At 43.5% G+C, this 17,691-nt stretch overlaps 1 protein-coding gene across 3 annotated transcripts in view; it reads left to right on the top strand.

Annotated features, from left to right (window-relative positions):
• The window catches only part of LOC118386327 (receptor tyrosine-protein kinase erbB-4-like), a 668,294-nt gene that overhangs the window by 591,492 nt on the left and 59,111 nt on the right, over positions 1-17,691 (top strand). For 2 of the 3 annotated variants that reach the window (XM_052522700.1, XM_052522698.1), the window contains one exon: positions 4,556-4,741. In XM_052522700.1, coding sequence (XP_052378660.1) covers positions 4,556-4,741 — 186 coding nt within the window. The remainder of the gene's footprint in view (positions 1-4,555; positions 4,742-17,691) is intronic. The other variant, XM_052522699.1, reaches the window with a different exon arrangement.

Here is a 17,691-nt window from a genome sequence, read left to right as displayed (position 1 = left end):
GATTGATTGACTATGACTTTTCAGATCACCCAGTAGTGCTACCTGCAGGGTTAGCTCCAGGTAAATATTGCAATTCTTCAGCCATTCCTGGACCTGTGACCAAAAACAAGCTACATATGGACAGTACCAAAACAAATGATCTAATGATTCAGTCTCTTCGCAGCAAAATCTAAAGAGCTGGCTGTTTAATCAGTTGCTTGTATCCCCCATATAAATAACAGATGCAAGAATTTAGTATAATCATTTAAATTGAAACATCCGGTGTCATTTTGCGTATCAATTCATAAACCATGTGTCATGGAATCGTTATGTCAAAAATCTTGTCCCAACTATTTTGCAGTCTGCAGTTGAAGTCGAAAGTTTACATACACCTTAGCCAAGTACATTTACACTCAGTTTTTCACAATTCCTGACATTTAATCCTAGTAACAATTTCCTGTCTTATGTCAGTTAGGATCACCACTTTATTTTAAGAATGTGAAATGTCAGAATTATAGTTGAGAGAATTATTTATTTCAGCTTTTATTTATTTCATCACATTTCCACTGGGTCAGAAGTTTACATACACTCAATTAGTATATGGTAACATTGCCTTTAAATTGGTTAACTTGGGTCAAACGTTTCGGGTAGCCTTCCACAAGCTTCCCACAATAAGTTGGGTTAATTTTGGCCTATTCCTCCTGACAGAGCTGGTGTAACTGAGTCAGGTTTGTAGGCCTCCTTGCTCGCAAATGCTTTTTCAGTTCTGCCCACGTTTTCTGTAGGATTGAGATCAGGGCTTTGTGATGGCTACTCCAGTACCTTGACTTTGTTGTCCTTAAGCCATTTTCCCACTACTTTGGAAGTATGCTTGGGGTCATTATCCATTTGGAAGACCCATTTGCGGCCAAGATTTAACTTCCTGACTGATGTCTTGAGATGTTGCTTAATTTTTGTGAAGTGCACCAGTTTCTCCTGCAGCAAAGCACCCCCACAACATGATGCTGCTACCCCCACAACGTGATGCTGCCTTCCCCATGCTTCATGGTTGGTATGATGTTCTTTGGCTTGCAAGCATCCCCCTTTTTCCTCCAAACATAACAAAGTTCATTATGGCCAAACAGTTCTATTGTTGTTTCATCAGACCAGAAGACATTTCTCCAAAAAGTACGATCTTTGTCCCCATGTGCAGTTTCAAACCATTGTCTGGCTTTTTTATGGTGTTTTTGGAGCAGTGGCTTCTTCCTTGCTGAGTGGCCTTTCAGGTTATGTCAATATAGGACTGGTTTTACTGTGGATACAGATACTTTTGTACCTGTTTCCTCCAGCATCTTCACAAGATCCGTTGCTGTTGTTCTGGGATTGATTTGCACTTTTCGCACTAAAGTATGTTCACCTCTAGGAGACAGAACGCTTCTCCTTCCCTAAGCGGTAATGACGGCTGCTTTGTCCCATGGTGTTTATACTTGCATACTATTGTTTGTACAGATGAACGTGGTTCCTTCGTGCATTTGGAAATTGCTCCCAAGGATGAACCAGACTTGTGGAGGTCTACAACTACAAGAGATTTTTTTGTATTTTTTTATTTCACCTTTATTTAACCAGGTAGGCTAGTTGAGAACAAGTTCTCATTTGCAACTGCGACCTGGCCAAGATAAAGCATAGCAGTGTGAACAGACAACACAGAGTTACACATGGAGTAAACAATTAGCAAGTCAATAACACAGTAGAAAAAAATGGGCAGTCTATATACAATGTGTGCAAAAGGCATGAGGAGGTAGGCGAATAATACAATTTTGCAGATTAACACTGGAGTGATAAATGATCAGATGGGCATGTACAGGTAGAGATATTGGTGTGCAAAAGGGCAGAAAAGTAAATAAATAAAAACAGTATAAAAACAGTATGGGAATGAGGTAGGTGAAAAAGGGTGAGCTATTTACCTATAGACTATGTACAGCTGCAGCGATCGGTTAGCTGCTCGGATAGCTGATGTTTGAAGTTGGTGAGGGAGATAAAAGTCTCCAACTTCAGCGATTTTTGCAATTCGTTCCAGTCACAGGCAGCAGAGTACTGGAACGAAAGGCGGCCAAATGAGGTGTTGGCTTTAGGGATGATCAGTGAGATACACCTGCTGGAGCGCGTGCTACGGATGGGTGTTGCCATCGTGACCAGTGAGCTGAGATAAGGCGGAGCTTTACCTAGCATGGACTTGTAGATGACCTGGAGCCAGTGGGTCTGGCGACGAATATGTAGTGAGGGCCAGCCGACTAGAGCATACAAGTCGCAGTGGTGGGTGGTATAAGGTGCTTTAGTGACAAAACGTGATGTGTGGAGTGGTTGAAAAACTAGTTAATGACTCCAACCTAAGTGTATGTAAACTAGTTTTAATGACTCCAACCTAAGTGTATGTAAACTAGTTTTAATGACTCCAACCTAAGTGTATGTAAACTAGTTTTAATGACTCCAACCTAAGTGTATGTAAACTTCCCAGTTCAACTGTATATTGCACGGCTGTAAATAGTTTGGTCCTGAAATGAAACGGGTATACTTTTTAATTGATCACAATTTTAACCAATCATGTTCCTAAATGTTCCTAATTTACCAATTCCCCATTTTTTTTTGGACATGGGCTAATTGAGTGACTGTCAGTGAACCTTGTGCACCTTGTATATTCTACTATTTTAACTCTTAACATTAAGTTGAAACCCCAACTGACTTCCTAAAAACAAAATATATATATATGTTTTTTTTGGTTTTTGGAAATGTATCCGCAGGCCTACAAAAGCAGGCCCACTGGGGCCGCCAGCTGCCCATCCCTGATCTATAGTATGACAGCATCAGCTGTTAGCTACCAACAGCTGGCAGACGTGTTTACATTTGGTTAGTTTTATCAGTGTTATTTAGATTAAAGACATGAGCTAAATGCACTTGATCGAGCTAACTTTAGCATAGCAAGCTATCTCTTTCACTTACCCAGTTGACTTCCATGCTCACTGAAGTCCATGATAATGCTCAGTCTCTGCTGGTGCTGCTGGCTGTTTGAGTTGCTTTAGAAGCCACATTGATGGTAGGGACGGCATCCACTTTGAGAAGCAACTTCTTGCTGAAGCACTCCTTCCATTGGTGGTTGCCTTGGAAGTTGTCATGAAATAAACGTGCTCCGCAGATTGACAATTGGACGACCAATTCGTCCACCTCATTCTCAACAAACATATCCCACTTCTTACTGTTTTTTATTCATCGTGTGATGCTGACTGCGGGAAGGTTTTGTAGAGGTTTTTTATTCATTGTGTGATGCTGACTGCAGGGAGGTTTTGTAGAGGTTTTTTAGTCATCGTGTGATGCTGACTGCGGGGAGGTTTTGTAGAGGTTTTTTATTCATCGTGTGATGCTGACTGCGGGGAGGTTTTGTAGAGTTTTTTTATTCATCGTGTGATGCTGACTGCGGGGAGGTTTTGTAGAGGTTTTTTATTCATCGTGTGATGCTGACTGCGGGGAGGTTTTGTAGAGGTTTTTTATTCATCGTGTGATGCTGACTGCGGGGAGGTTTTGTAGAGGTTTTTTATTCATCGTGTGATGCTGACTGCAGGGAGGTTTTGTAGAGGTTTTTTAGTCATCGTGTGATGCTGACTGCGGGGAGGTTTTGTAGAGTTTTTTTATTCATCGTGTGATGCTAACTGCTGGGAGGTTTTGTAGAGGTTTTTATTCATCGTGTGATGCTGACTGCGGGGAGGTTTTGTAGAGGTTTTTTATTCATAGTGTGATGCTGACTGCGGGGGAGGTTTTGTAGAGGTTTTTATTCATCGTGTGATGCTGACTGCGGGGAGGTTTTGTAGAGGTTTTTATTCATCGTGTGATGCTGACTGCGGAGAGGTTTCGTAGAGGTTTTTTATTCATCGTGTGATGCTGACTGCGGGGAGGTTTTGTAGAGGTTTTTTATTCATCGTGTGATGCTGACTGCGGGGAGGTTTTGTAGAGGTTTTTTATTCATCGTGTGATGCTGACTGCGGAGAGGTTTCGTAGAGGTTTTTTATTCATCGTGTGATGCTGACTGCGGGGAGGTTTTGTAGAGGTTTTTTATTCATCGTGTGATGCTGACTGCGGGGAGGTTTTGTAGAGGTTTTTTATTCAGCGTGTGATGCTGACTGCTGGGAGGTTTCGTAGAGGTTTTTTATTCATCGTGTGATGCTGACTGCGGGGAGGTTTTGTAGAGGTTTTTTATTCATCGTGTGATGCTGACTGCGGGGAGGTTTTGTAGAGGTTTTTTATTCATCGTGTGATGCTGACTGCGGGGAGGTTTTGTAGAGGTTTTTTATTCATCGTGTGATGCTGACTGCGGGGAGGTTTTGTAGAGGTTTTTTATTCATCGTGTGATGCTGACTGCGGGGAGGTTTTGTAGAGGTTTTTTATATTGTATTATTTTTAACTTAAGATGAATTGTCGTATTTTTAGTACTATATAGGTAGAGAACATTGGACAGAATAAGGCTATGTTAATAACAACATTTTGACAAAATTGGTGAATGTACTGTATGGTCTCTGCGTGGGCCTGAGTTCCTGTGTGTGTTCCCCAGGAGGCTCTGATCATGGCCAGCATGGAACACCCTCACCTGGTCCGTCTCCTGGGGGTCTGCCTGAGCCCCACCATCCAGCTGGTCACCCAGCTCATGCCCCATGGCTGCCTGCTCGATTACGTCCACGAACACAAGGACAACATCGGCTCCCAGCTGCTGCTCAACTGGTGTGTCCAGATCGCTAAGGTAGGACTCACCTGTTATTGTCCAATCTTGTCTGGGAGTTTGAGTGCCATCTTAGACACTTTCTGTTTGTGCTCCTTTTTCGTATGTATCTCATACTCTACATACCCACACTGTAATGGAAAACTGTAATTTATGCAGTCATTTTAGATATTATCAACAGTAAAAAAAAATGCAGCATACTGTAGGTCAGGGTTACCCAGCAGGGTTACTCAGCAGCCTGCGGGCCAATGGTTTTATTTGGTCCCCCAAGTTTTCAGAGCAAAAAAAGTATAACTGTTGGACATAAGACTATAAAAACACCTAGGAAATTATATCCAAGTGATTTTAATTTAAGAAATCTGTTCCCAAGTATTCCCATGCATAATAGAGAGACCGTATACAAATGTATGAAAGGTTTGAAATTATTATGTTTTAGTCAAACATTATATCTGTTTGGGCTTCTTGTGGTCAATTTGCAGTCTACAAATTATATGTAATTACATATATATACTATGTTCCGCCGCCCGACCGTGTGCTCAAGATAAAATCGGCCCGCAGCTGAATCTAGTTGATGATCCCTGCTATAAATAATGGTACATTGTGGGAAAATTGCTGTATTTTAAATGGTACTGTAATTCCTCCCCACATAATACAGTATCCACTAGTGGGTGTAGGGTATTGTTGTTTCTGTCTCATGAACATATTTGGAGGAGTGCCTTGTTAGGGGCTATATTTGTTGCACCCATGAGTGAGAATGCTCTACCAATTTAACCTGCGACCCCCCCAGGAGGTAATCAGTCAAAGGAATGAAATCCCTCCTATCCTTGGGTGAAGAAGACATCTGTGTCTGTAAATCTTCCTCCGATGGGGATGTTTAGTTCCGAGGGCAGTGGACTCAAATTGATTCCTCTGAATTTAAAGACAGGTAAATAAGACAGCAGCTCACATCACCTTGGATCCGGAGGTATTGGACTATTCTATTTGCTCAGAATCATATCAGTGACACATAACACACAGAGACCGTGTCTCACACCCCTACTGCAACCCCACAGCTCCAAACCAAAATGTTACGCAAGGCACTCGCTGCAGACTTTTTTGTAGATTTAATATCTTAGACAAATATCCCTTTTGCTCATAGATATGGCACTGTTGAGGGATAAAGGTGGGAGTTTTCTACCATTAACTTTTAAAGCATTAGTTACCATTTGTAATAAAAAAGAACAACACTTGCTGTAGGCCAACAGAATGTTCCGGTTCACTGTAGCTCAGTTGATAGAGCACAGTGCTTACAGCGCTGGGATATTTGGTTCAATTCCTGCGACCAACCTTATGTTTAAAACACATGCTCTCATGACTGTAAGTCGCTTTGGATAAAAGCCACTACTAAATGACAAATATATATACCCCAATAAAGTGCTTATTTATTACTTTACAATGCACAGGGAAAGCATACATTATGGCTGCTTTCCCAAGCGTTGCCCTGTTCTCTGTATTGTATTTCACTTTCATTTACTCAGAGGAACCCAATTGAGACCAGCGTCTCATTCACAATGGTGCCCTGAGAACAAACAACTCACAAACATTAAAATTCAATAAATCAATACAACAGCAAATTCACTACAAGACACAACAGATACAGACACATCACATCTCAACAGTGCACTACAGGGTCATGGTCAAAAGAACCACACAATGTAGCGAATAGGCAGCCATTTGAGACTGAGACCAGGTGTTTCTAAGGCAGTGGCTGTGATGGTTGTAATGGCCTTCTCCTAGGGGTGAGTCAGTGGACCCTCAGGGGCCCGAGGTAATGAGGTCAGAGGCCCCAGGTAATGAGGACATGGGCCTGGGATAGAGACAGCATACCATTCCTCTATACACTCTGTGGCTAGGCCTCACTATGGGAGAAGTCATATGTAACTGAATTTCACATTTTTAAGAAATCGATGCGCATACCATATATGGGAATGTCTGTGCCCACCACCACTATACTCAATACACAACAGTCCTTTCCTCCAGTCACATAATGGGTTCCCCATAACATTGGGGAGGGCAGCGCAACCTAACTGGGCGTGGTGAGGGAGGTGCCTGAATAGTCTCTGGCGGCAACCCCTGTGCTTGTGGAGGTGGCACTCCAATTGCGGCCGGAAAGGGCTCAGCTGCAAGTTGGGGCTGAGTATCAGGGTTTGGCTCTGGAATTTGGCACTCTTCTGCCACCTAAAGGAGTGGTGTCCAGAGCATCCAGGCCTGGGACGAAGGAGGTGGCAGCAAAGGGGGCTGCTGCCTCCTGGCCCAGAAGCTGATCCACATGGCGTCGGTGCACCTGACCGTTAGGTGTCCGAGTCCTGTAAGAAACGGCTTTTTCCATGACTGCAGGGACTCACTTAGGGCCTCTAGAGTAGCTCGTCAGGTTCAAAATGCCTTAAATGACCGTGGCCCCCTGTCTGCATCATCCTCCTGCCTTAGATGCATTTCACTTGCGAAGTCCAGGTGCAGCCAGTCTAAGGCAGTTGTCAATCGCCTGTTAATTAACAGCTCGATGGACTCTTCCCAGTAGTAGCCACGGGTGTTACATGATGACACAGCAGGAACCTTGACAGTCGGGACTGCCAGTCACTCACCGAGATCCCAGACAGAGGTTGGTTGTCTGAACCATGCGTTCAGCTTGGCCATTGGAGGATGGGTGATATGGGGCTGTTGTGACGTCTGATTCCGCTCTGCCCAACAGAACTCTTTAAACTCAGCAGATGACAGATCCATTGTCTGACACCAGAATGTCACACAACCCATGTGTGGCAAACAGGAGGTGGAAGGTGCTTAATACAGCAGCAGAAGACATCAAACTAACCATGGCTACTTTCAACCACTTTGAGTGGAAATCCACTACAATGAGAAAGTTATTTCCTTTGAATGGCCCAGCAAGTCTTTACAAAGACGAAACTATTTCTTTGTTGTCTACTCCCATGGGTGCATAGTGACCTTGGGTGGAGCATGTAGTGACTCCTGAAAGGTGGCGCAGCTGCACACAACTGCCTCAATTTACATGTCCATCCCAGGCCACCACATAGGTCTGTGCCATTGCCTTCACCCTCACTATTTCAGTATGCAAATTATGCGAGGAACCACCACCCGACTGTCCCGAACCCACCGAAGCACCCGGGACAGAACAGGATCCTTCAAGATCAGTGTGGCTATCCTAGAAGCATGGAGAGGGGCATCAGGCACCACGAACAGCATCACTTCCCAGGGAGATGGTGCCACAGACAAAGGGGTAGCAAGTGGCAGGTGACTCAGGGCATCCACATGAACCAGCTTCTTCCCTGGACGATAGCCGAGCTCATAACTATGGGCTCCCAGTATCAGGCTCCATCTGAACATCCAGGTGAAATAATCTGGTGCATGGGCTTCATATGATGAAGCAAGCCCAGCAAGGGCTTGTGGTCAGTGTCGGCCACAAAATTATGACCTGACAAGTACTGATGGAACTTCTTGACAGCAAAAATGATCACCAGGGCCTCTTTATTCAGCTGTGCACAGTTCCATTCAGTGACATTTAAGGTCCTAAATGTGTAGCACACAGGTGCCTAACGACCATCAGATTCCACATGACTCAATAAGGAGATGCATTATATGTGGCCTTAATGGGCTAGCAGCCCATCTGCTTGCAGCAGCCATTTATCCTCCAGGGAACTGCCTGGTCCAGTAGTTGATACAGGGGCTCCAACACTGTAGTTTTATCAGGAAGGAAGCAGTTGTAAAAGTTGAGAAGCCCCAGAAACGACTGAAGCTCAGACTTGTTCTTGGAAGAAGGTGCCTCCTTAACTTCTTGACGCACCCATCCCTTTAGCGGGATCATTTTCATCAACACCCGCTGAATTGCAGCACGCCAAATTCAAATTAAATTACTAAAAATATTTAATTTTCATGAAATCACAAGTGCAATATAGCAAAACACAGCTTAGCTTGTTGTTAACTCTTGATTCTAGCCATCCCGGATCCGGGATCGTGAATACAGCCTCAAGCTCATTACCATAACGCAACGTTAACTATTCATGAAAATCGCAAATGAAATTAAATAAATATGCTAGCTCTCAAGCTTAGCCTTTTGTTAACAACACTGTCATCTCAGATTTTCAAAAGATGCTTTTCAACCATAGCAAAACAAGCATTTGTGTAAGATTATTGATAGCTAGCGTAGCATTTAGCATAGCATTCAGCATGCAACATTTTCACAAAAACAAGAAAAGCATTCAAATAAAATAATTTACCTTTGAAGAACTTCAGATGTTTTCAATGAGGAGACTCTCAGTTAGATAGCAAATGTTCAGTTTTTCCAAAAATATTATTTGTTTAGGACAAATCGCTCCGTTTTGTTCATCACGTTTAGCTACGAAAAAAACCTGTATCCAGGAGTGTAATTATCTCCGCAGCTCATTAGCATAACACAACGTTAACTATTCATGAAAATCTCAAATGAAATGAAATAAATATGCTAGCTCTCAAGCTTAGCCTTTTGTTAACAACACTGTCATCTCAGATTTTCAAAATATGCTTTTCAACCATAGCAAAACAAGCATTTGTGTAACAGTATTGATAGCTAGCGTAGCATTTAGTGTTAGCATTGAGCTGGCAACATTTTCACAAAAACAAGAAAAGCATTCAAATAAAATAATTTACCTTTGAAGAACTTCGGATGTTTCAATGAGGAGACTCTCAGTTAGATAGCAAATGTTCAGTTTGTCCAAAAATATTCTTTGTGTAGGAGAAATTGCTCTGTTTTGTACATCACGTTTGGCTACCAAAAAAAAACGAAAATTCAGTCATCAAAACGCCGAACTTTTTTCCAAATTAACTCCATAATATCGACTGAAACATGGTAAACGTTGTTTAGAATCAATCCTCAAGGTGTTTTTCACATATCTCTTCGATGATATATCGTTCGTGGAAGTCTCCTCTCTCCCCTGAATCACATGGATGAATGCGTGCAGCTTGGAGATTACGCACCAATTTCGACAAAGGACACCGGACGGACTAAAAAATTCTGCTCATTTCCTGTTTGAAGTTTCATCTTGGTTTCGCCTGTAGCATCAGTTCTGTGGCACTCACAGATAATATCTTTGCAGTTTTGGAAACATCAGAGTGTTTTTTATTTTCTTTTTTATTTTACCTTTATTTAACCAGGCAAGTCAGTTAAGAACATATTCTTATTTTCAATGACGGCCTGGGAACAGTGGGTTAACTGCCTGTTCAGGGGCAGAACGACAGATTTGTACCTTGTCAGCTCGGGGGTTTGAACTCGCAACCTTCCGGTTACTAGTCCATCGCTCTAACTACTAGGCTATGCTGCCGCCCCAAAAGCTGTCAATTATATGCATAGTCGAGCATCTTTTCGTGACAAAATATCTTGTTTAAAATGGGAACGTTTTTTTATCCATAAATTAAAAGAGCGCCCCCTATATCCAAGAAGTTAATCCACCTGGCATGTCAGATTTCAATACAGCTTTTCGGCGAAAGCATAACAAGCGTTTATGTGAAGAACATCTCTCTCAGTAGACAAAATATTACAAACACTAGCAGCCAAGTAGATTGGTCACGAAAGTCAGAAAAGCAATAGATTAAATTGCTTACCTTTGATGATCTTCGGATGTTTGCACTCACAAGACTCCCAGTTACACAATAAATGTTCCTTTTGTTCCATAAAGATGATTTATATATCCAAAATACCTCCATTTGTTTGGCGTGTTATGTTCAGAAATCCACAGGCTCGAGCGGTCACGACATCGCAAACGAAAATTCCAAATAGTATCCGTAATGTCCACAGAAACATGTCAAATGTTTTTTATAATCAATCCTCAGGTTGTTTTTAAAATATATAATCGATAATATATCAACCGGGACTGTCGCTTTTTCAAGAGGAGAGGGAGAGAAAATGGCTGCCCCACTCTGTTGCGCAAGCAAAACTCTGCAAACACCCAGCTATCCACTGACTCAATGTTATCTTTCTCATTCACTTTTCAAAATAAAAGCCTGCAACTGTGTCCAAAGATGTTGACACCTTGAGGAAGTCATGGGAAAGGAATCTGAGAATATTTTGACAGTTTTGGTAACTTTAGAGTTTTTTCTATCCTAATCTGACAATTATATGCATATTCTAGTTTCTGGGCCTGTGAAATAGGTTTGAAATGGGTACGTTTTTTAGCCAAAAACAAAAATCCTGCCCCCTACACTCAAGAAGTTAATGGCCTTTACCTTATCCTGGGTTGGTTGTACGACATCCTTGTCAACGTTGTTGTGTCTTTGGCTATGCCGGATAATAATAATATAAATATCATCAAGCCATGATGGCGTAGCAGTCGAACGTCTTGTGGTGTCGTGTCCCTTGTATATATCGTTTAAAAAAATATTTTTTAACATATTTTTCTTCGCATATCTTTTAAAACATTTTGTTAAACCTCAACTTCTAAATACTCTCCTGCAACCCGCCTCACCCAATATAGCTATTTTCTTCTAAAGTATTTATATCTACTTTCAACTGAAGCTAGCCAGCTAGCTACCAGCTAGCTACCAGCTAGCTACCAGCTATCAGTCAGCAAACCATTGCTAGCGGTCTTCAGCAAACCGGTCATCAGCTAACCTTTAGCTCGGAAAGCTTTCGCCAGTTCGAACAACGCGACTCTAACCAGAGCATAACGGACCTATTATTTTTATCCCCAGATTCCCATCGGATTCCCACCGCAAACGTAACATTTTCAGCTGGATTCTTCACAACTAGCTATCTAGCTAACCGCAACTCCGGATGATTACACCTGGCTAGCGTTTCCACCCACTTAGCTTGAAGCTAGCCCGGCCAGAGCTCCTGTGCTACCACTGAAGCATACTCCTGGGCTACAATATCCGGACCCACGACCGGTCTATCGATGTCACCGCATGAAGAGGAATAAACAGACTCACCCCATCACGACGTCCCCCAAACGCTAACTTTCTAGCCCTTGCTATCTCCTTGCTTGCTAATTCGGCCTGCTAACTGCTAGCTTGTTTAGCCCCGGTCCGCTAACTGCTACCTTGTTTAGCCCTGGCCTACTAACTGTTAGCTTGTTAGCACAGGCCTGCTAACCGTCTGAATCGTCGCGTCCCAAACACTCACTGGATCCATATTTACTTTCTATCTATTTTCGATTTTTTAATTTGTTTATACCTTCCGGTAACCTGCCTCACCCAATGTGATATGGAATCGCCATTATTTTTGATTTTTAGAACACACTCAAGAACCTCCAGAAGCTAACCAGCTAACTAGCTACAAGCAATTTAGTCATTGTTAGCCACTGCTAACTGTTTTTTAACCTGGATAACACTCGCCAGTCCAGCTTCCCTGCCCCATCCACCGCTGCCCCCCTGGACACTGATCACTTGGCTACATAGCTGATGCATGCTAGACTGTCCATTAATCACGGTACTCCATTGTGCTTGTTTATGTTTTATCTGTCGGCCCCAGCCGCACTCAGGCTCTGTGTGTAGTTAATCCGACCCTCCCTGCCTAGCCAACGCCATTTTACCTGCTGTTGTTGTGCTAGCTGATTAGCTGTTGTTGTCTCACCTACTGTTTTAGCTACTGTTTTAGCTAGCTCTCCCCATTCAACACCTGTGATTACTGTATGTCTCTCTCAAATGTCAATATGCCTTGTATACTGTTGTTCAGGTTAGTTATCATTGTTTTAGTTTACAATGGAGCCCCTAGTTCCACTCTTCATACCCCTGATACCTCCTTTGTCCCACCTCCCACACATGCGGTTACCTCACCCATTACAACCAGCATGTCCAGAGATACAACCTCTCTCATCATCACCCAGTGCCTGGGCTTACCTCTGCTGTACCCGCACCCCACCATTCCCCTGTCTGCTCATTATGCCCTGAATATATTCTACCATGCCCAGAAATCTGTTCCTTTCATTCTCTGTCCCCAACGCTCTAGGCGACCAGTTTTCATAGCCTTTAGCCGCACCCTCATACTACTCCTCCTCTGTTCCGCGGGTGATGTGGAGGTAAACCCAGGCCCTGCATGTCCCCAGGCACCCTCATTTGTTGATTTCTGTGATCGAAAAAGCCTTGGTTTCATGCATGTCAACATCAGAAGCCTCCTCCCTAAGTTTGTTTTACTCACTGCTTTAGCACACTCTGCTAACCCTGATGTCCTTGCCGTGTCTGAATCCTGGCTCAGGAAAGCCACCAAAAATTCTGAGATTTCCATACCCAACTATAACATCTTCCGTCAAGATAGAACTGCCAAAGGGGGAGGAGTTGCAGTCTACTGCAGCGATAGCCTGCAAAGTAATGTCATAATTTCCAGGTCCATACCCAAACAGTTCGAACTACTAATCTTGAAAATTACTCTCTCCAGAAATAAGTCTCTCACTGTTGCCGCCTGCTACCGACCCCCCTCAGCACCCAGCTGTGCCCTGGACACCATGTGTGAATTAATTGCCCCCCATCTAACTTCAGAGTTTGTTCTGTACGGTGACCTAAACTGGGATATGCTTAACACCCCGGCAGTCCTACAATCTAAGCTAGATGCCCTCAATCTCACACAAATCATCAAGGAACCCACCAGGTACAACCCTAAATTTGTAAACAAGGGCACCCTCATAGACGTCATCCTGACCAACTGGCCCTCCAAATACACCTCCGATGTCTTCAACCAGGATCTCAGCGATCACTGCCTCATTGCCTGTATCCGCTACGGAGCCGCAGTCAAACGACCACCCCTCATCACTGTCAAACACTCCCTAAAACACTTCTGTGAGCAGGCCTTTCTAATCGACCTGGCCTGGGTATCCTGGAAGGACATTGACCTCATCCCGTCAGTTGAGGATGCCTGGTCATTCTTTAAAAGTAACTTCCTCACCATTTTAGATAAGCATGCTCGTTCAAAAAATGCAGAACTAAGAACAGATATAGCCCTTGGTTCACTCCAGACCTGACTGCCCTCGACCAGCACAAAAACATCCTGTGGCGGACTGCAATAGCATCGAATAGTTCCCGCGATATGCAACTGGTCAGGGAAGTCAGGAACCAATACACGCAGTCAGTCAGGAAAGCTAAGGCCAGCTTCTTCAGGCAGAAGTTTGCATCCTGTAGCTCCAACTCCAAAAAGTTCTGGGACACTGTGATGGAGAACAAGAGCACCTCCTCCCAGCTGCCCACTGCACTGAGGCTAGGTAACACGGTCACCACCGATAAATCCATGATTATCGAAAACTTCAACAAGCATTTCTCAACGGCTGGCCATGCCTTCCGCCTGGCTACTCCAACCTCGGCCAACAGCTACCCCCCCCCGCAGCTACTCTCCCAAGTCTATTCAGGTTCTCCTTTACCCAAATCCAGATAGCAGATGTTCTGAAAGAGCTGCAAAACCTGGACCCGTACAAATCAGCTGGGCTTGACAATCTGGACCCTCTATTTCTGAAACTATCCGCCGCCATTGTCGCAACCCCTATTACCAGCCTGCTCAACCTCTCTTTCATATCGTCTGAGATCCCCAAGGACTGGAAAGCTGCCGCAGTCATCCCCCTCTTCAAAGGGGGAGACACCCTGGACCCAAACTGTTACAGACCTATATCCATCCTGCCCTGCCTATCTAAGGTCTTCGAAAGCCAAGTCAACAAACATGTCACTGACCATCTCGAATCCCACCGTACCTTCTCCACTGTGCAATCTGGTTTCCGAGCCGGACACGGGTCCACCTCAGCCACGCTTAAGGTACTAAACGATATCATAACCGCCATCGATTAAAGACAGTACTGTGCAGACGTTTTCATCGACCTTGCCAAGGCTTTCGACTCGGTCAATCACCATATTCATATCGGCAGACTCAGTAGCCTCGGTTTTTCGGATGACTGCCTTGCCTGGTTCACCAATTACTTTGCAGACAGAGTTCAGTGTGTCAAATCGGAGGGCATGCTGTCCGGTCCTCTGGAAGTCTCTATGGGGGTGCCACAGGGTTCAATCCTCGGGCCGACTATTTTTTCTGTATATATCAATGACGTTGCTCTTGCTGCGGGCGATTCCCTGATCCACCTCTACGCAGACGACACCATTCTATATACTTCCGGGCCCGTCCTTGGACACTGTGCTATCTAACCTCCAAACGAGCTTCAATGCCATAAAACACTCCTTCCGTGTCCTCCAAGTGCTCTTAAACGCTCTTCAAACGCTTTTCAACCGTTCGCTGCCTGCACCCGCACTCCTGACCAGCATCACCACCCTGGATGGTTCCAACCTTGAATATGTGGACATCTATAAGTACCTAGGTGTCTGGCTAGACTGTAAACTCTCCTTCCAGACTCATATCAAACATCTCCAATCAAAAATCAATCAAGAGTCGGCTTTCTATTCCGCAACAAAGCCTCCTTCACTCACGCCGCCAAACTTACCCTAGTAAAACTGACTATCCTACCGATCCTCGACTTCGGCGATGTCATCTACAAAATTGCTTCCAACACTCAGCAAACTGGATGCAGTTTATCACAGTGCCATCCGTTTTGTCACTAAAGCACCTTATACCACCCACCACTGCGACTTGTACGCTCTATTCGGCTGGCCCTCGCTACATATTCGTCGCCAGACCCACTGGCTCCAGGTCATCTACAAGTCCATGCTAGGTAAAGCTCCGCCTTATCTCCAGTTCACTGGTCACGATGGCAACACCCATCCGTAGCACGCGCTCCAGCAGGTGTATCTCACTGATCATCCCTAAAGCCAACACCTCATTTGGCCGCCTTTCGTTCCAGTTCTCTGCTGCCTGTGACTGGAACGAATTGCAAAAAATCACTGAAGTTGGAGACTTTTATCTCCCTCACCAACTTCAAACATCTGCTATCTGAGCAGCTAACCGATCGCTGCAGCTGTACATAGTCTATCGGCAAATAGCCCACCCATTTTTACCGACCTCATCCCCATACTGTTTTTATTTATTTACTTTTCTGCTCTTTTGCACACCAATATCTCTACCTGTACATGACCATCTGATCATTTATCACTCCAGTGTTAATCTGCAAAATTGTAATTATTAGCCTACCTCATGCCTTTTGCACACATATAGACTCCCCTTTTTTTTCCTACTGTGTTATTGACTTGTTAATTGTTTACTCCATGTGTAACTCTGTGTTGTCTGCTCACACTGCTATGCTTTATCTTGGCCAGGTCGCAGTTGCAAATGAGAACTTGTTCTCAACTAGCCGACCTGGTTAAATAAAGGTGAAATAAAAATAAATAAAATAAAAAGTAATATAACATGCTATTCTATAAAATAATTTCTCCATAATTAATATTACCTGATTACAAAATAATATTTTTTAGAGCTGTTATCTTCCGAATAAACTCTTAAAGACCTAGTAATATTTTACATCAATAGCAGTCAATATTAATCGTCACCTTAATTCACCTTAATCGTTGTGAATCCAGCCAACAAGTCAGATTTTCAAAGTGCTTTTCAGCGAAAGCATGAGAAGCTATTATCTGATAGCATGCAACACCCCAAAAGAACCGCAGGGGACGTAAACAAAATAATTAGCATAGTCGGCGCTACACAAAACGCAGAAATAAAATATAAAACATTCATTACCTTTGACGATCTTCTTTGTTGGCACTCCTAGATGTCCCATAAACATCACTATTGGGTCTTTTTTCGATTAAATCGGTCCATATATACCTTAAATATCGATCTATGAAGACTGTGTGAGCAAGGAAAAAACAGCGTTTTATAACGCAACGTCATTTTTTAAAAATTAAAAAGTCGATGATAAACTTTCACAAAACACTTCAAATACTTTTGTAATGCAACTTTAGGTATTAGTAAACGTTAATAATCTATCAAATTGATCACGGGGCGATGTATATTCAATAGCTTCACGTCTTCAAATCATGTTCAGAAATTTCTACTCCAAAACATCTGGTCGGAGACCGGAAGAAATGGGCTGTCTCTTCTTCGTTTGACCAAGAAACAAAGCCTAGGCAATTGACAAGACTGGTGACATCGTGTGGAAGCTGTAGAAATTGCAATCTCGGCTCCAGGTAATGTGGTTTCCATTCAACAATACATTCAAGTGGCGCATTGATATATTTTCCAATTTTCAGTCATCAGATTTTCCTGCGCTTTTCAATGAAACGCACGTTCTGTTATAGTCACAGCCGTGATTTAACCAGTTTTAGAAACGCCTGAGTGTTTTCTATCCACACATACTAATCATATGCATATACTATATTCCTGGCATGAGTAGCAGGGCGCTGAAATGTTGCGCGATTTTTAACAGAATGTTCGAAAAAGTAGGGGGTAGGATCAACAGGTTAATTCAGTACCCTGCATGTGTGTCTTAATTAACGTTTGAGTTTTAACGAGTGCTATTAGCATTTAGCATAGCGCATTTGCATTTCCAGATGGCTAGATGGGACGCATGCGTGTCGAGTCAACTTAAGAGGTTAGTGGGCGGAACAGATATGACAGCTGGTTACACAAAAGAAAAGCGCTGGGTTTGAGTGAATGAGCGGGAAGACTGAGGAACAAAGGGCGAAGCTGTGCTATCGTAAATACAGTTTCTTATGCATTCTAAATGACCACCCATTTGGAAAAGGAAAATGCAATAAATATTTACTCTGAGCTGCGCTTCGGTAGGTTGGTGTTGGAAGGCCGTGTTGCCCAACCGAGTCCTTTGTCCTTTGAAGAATGTCTCTGCTGGTCAATTAGAAACGTTGTAGTAACGTCGTTGTGTGGTAGACGGGATACTCTGTCTGTTCCTTCCTAACCTGCGTATGCAGCTGCTGTTGCTAACTCATCGGCTAGGAGGTATCACTTCTGTAGTGAATAAGAGTTCAAAGTTCATACCATTCGCAACCAAAGCTCACGCTGATGTTGGCTTCGTTCTGTAGTTATTATCTGAACCATTCTGACATCGGACCATCGTCCTCACATCCTCGGAACA

The sequence above is a fragment of the Oncorhynchus keta genome, chromosome 7 (genome assembly GCF_023373465.1).
Source record: "Oncorhynchus keta strain PuntledgeMale-10-30-2019 chromosome 7, Oket_V2, whole genome shotgun sequence".
In the NCBI taxonomy this organism is placed as follows: domain Eukaryota; kingdom Metazoa; phylum Chordata; class Actinopteri; order Salmoniformes; family Salmonidae; genus Oncorhynchus; species Oncorhynchus keta.
Note: the sequence above shows the minus strand (reverse complement) of the source record. Positions and strands in the feature narration are given on the sequence as shown.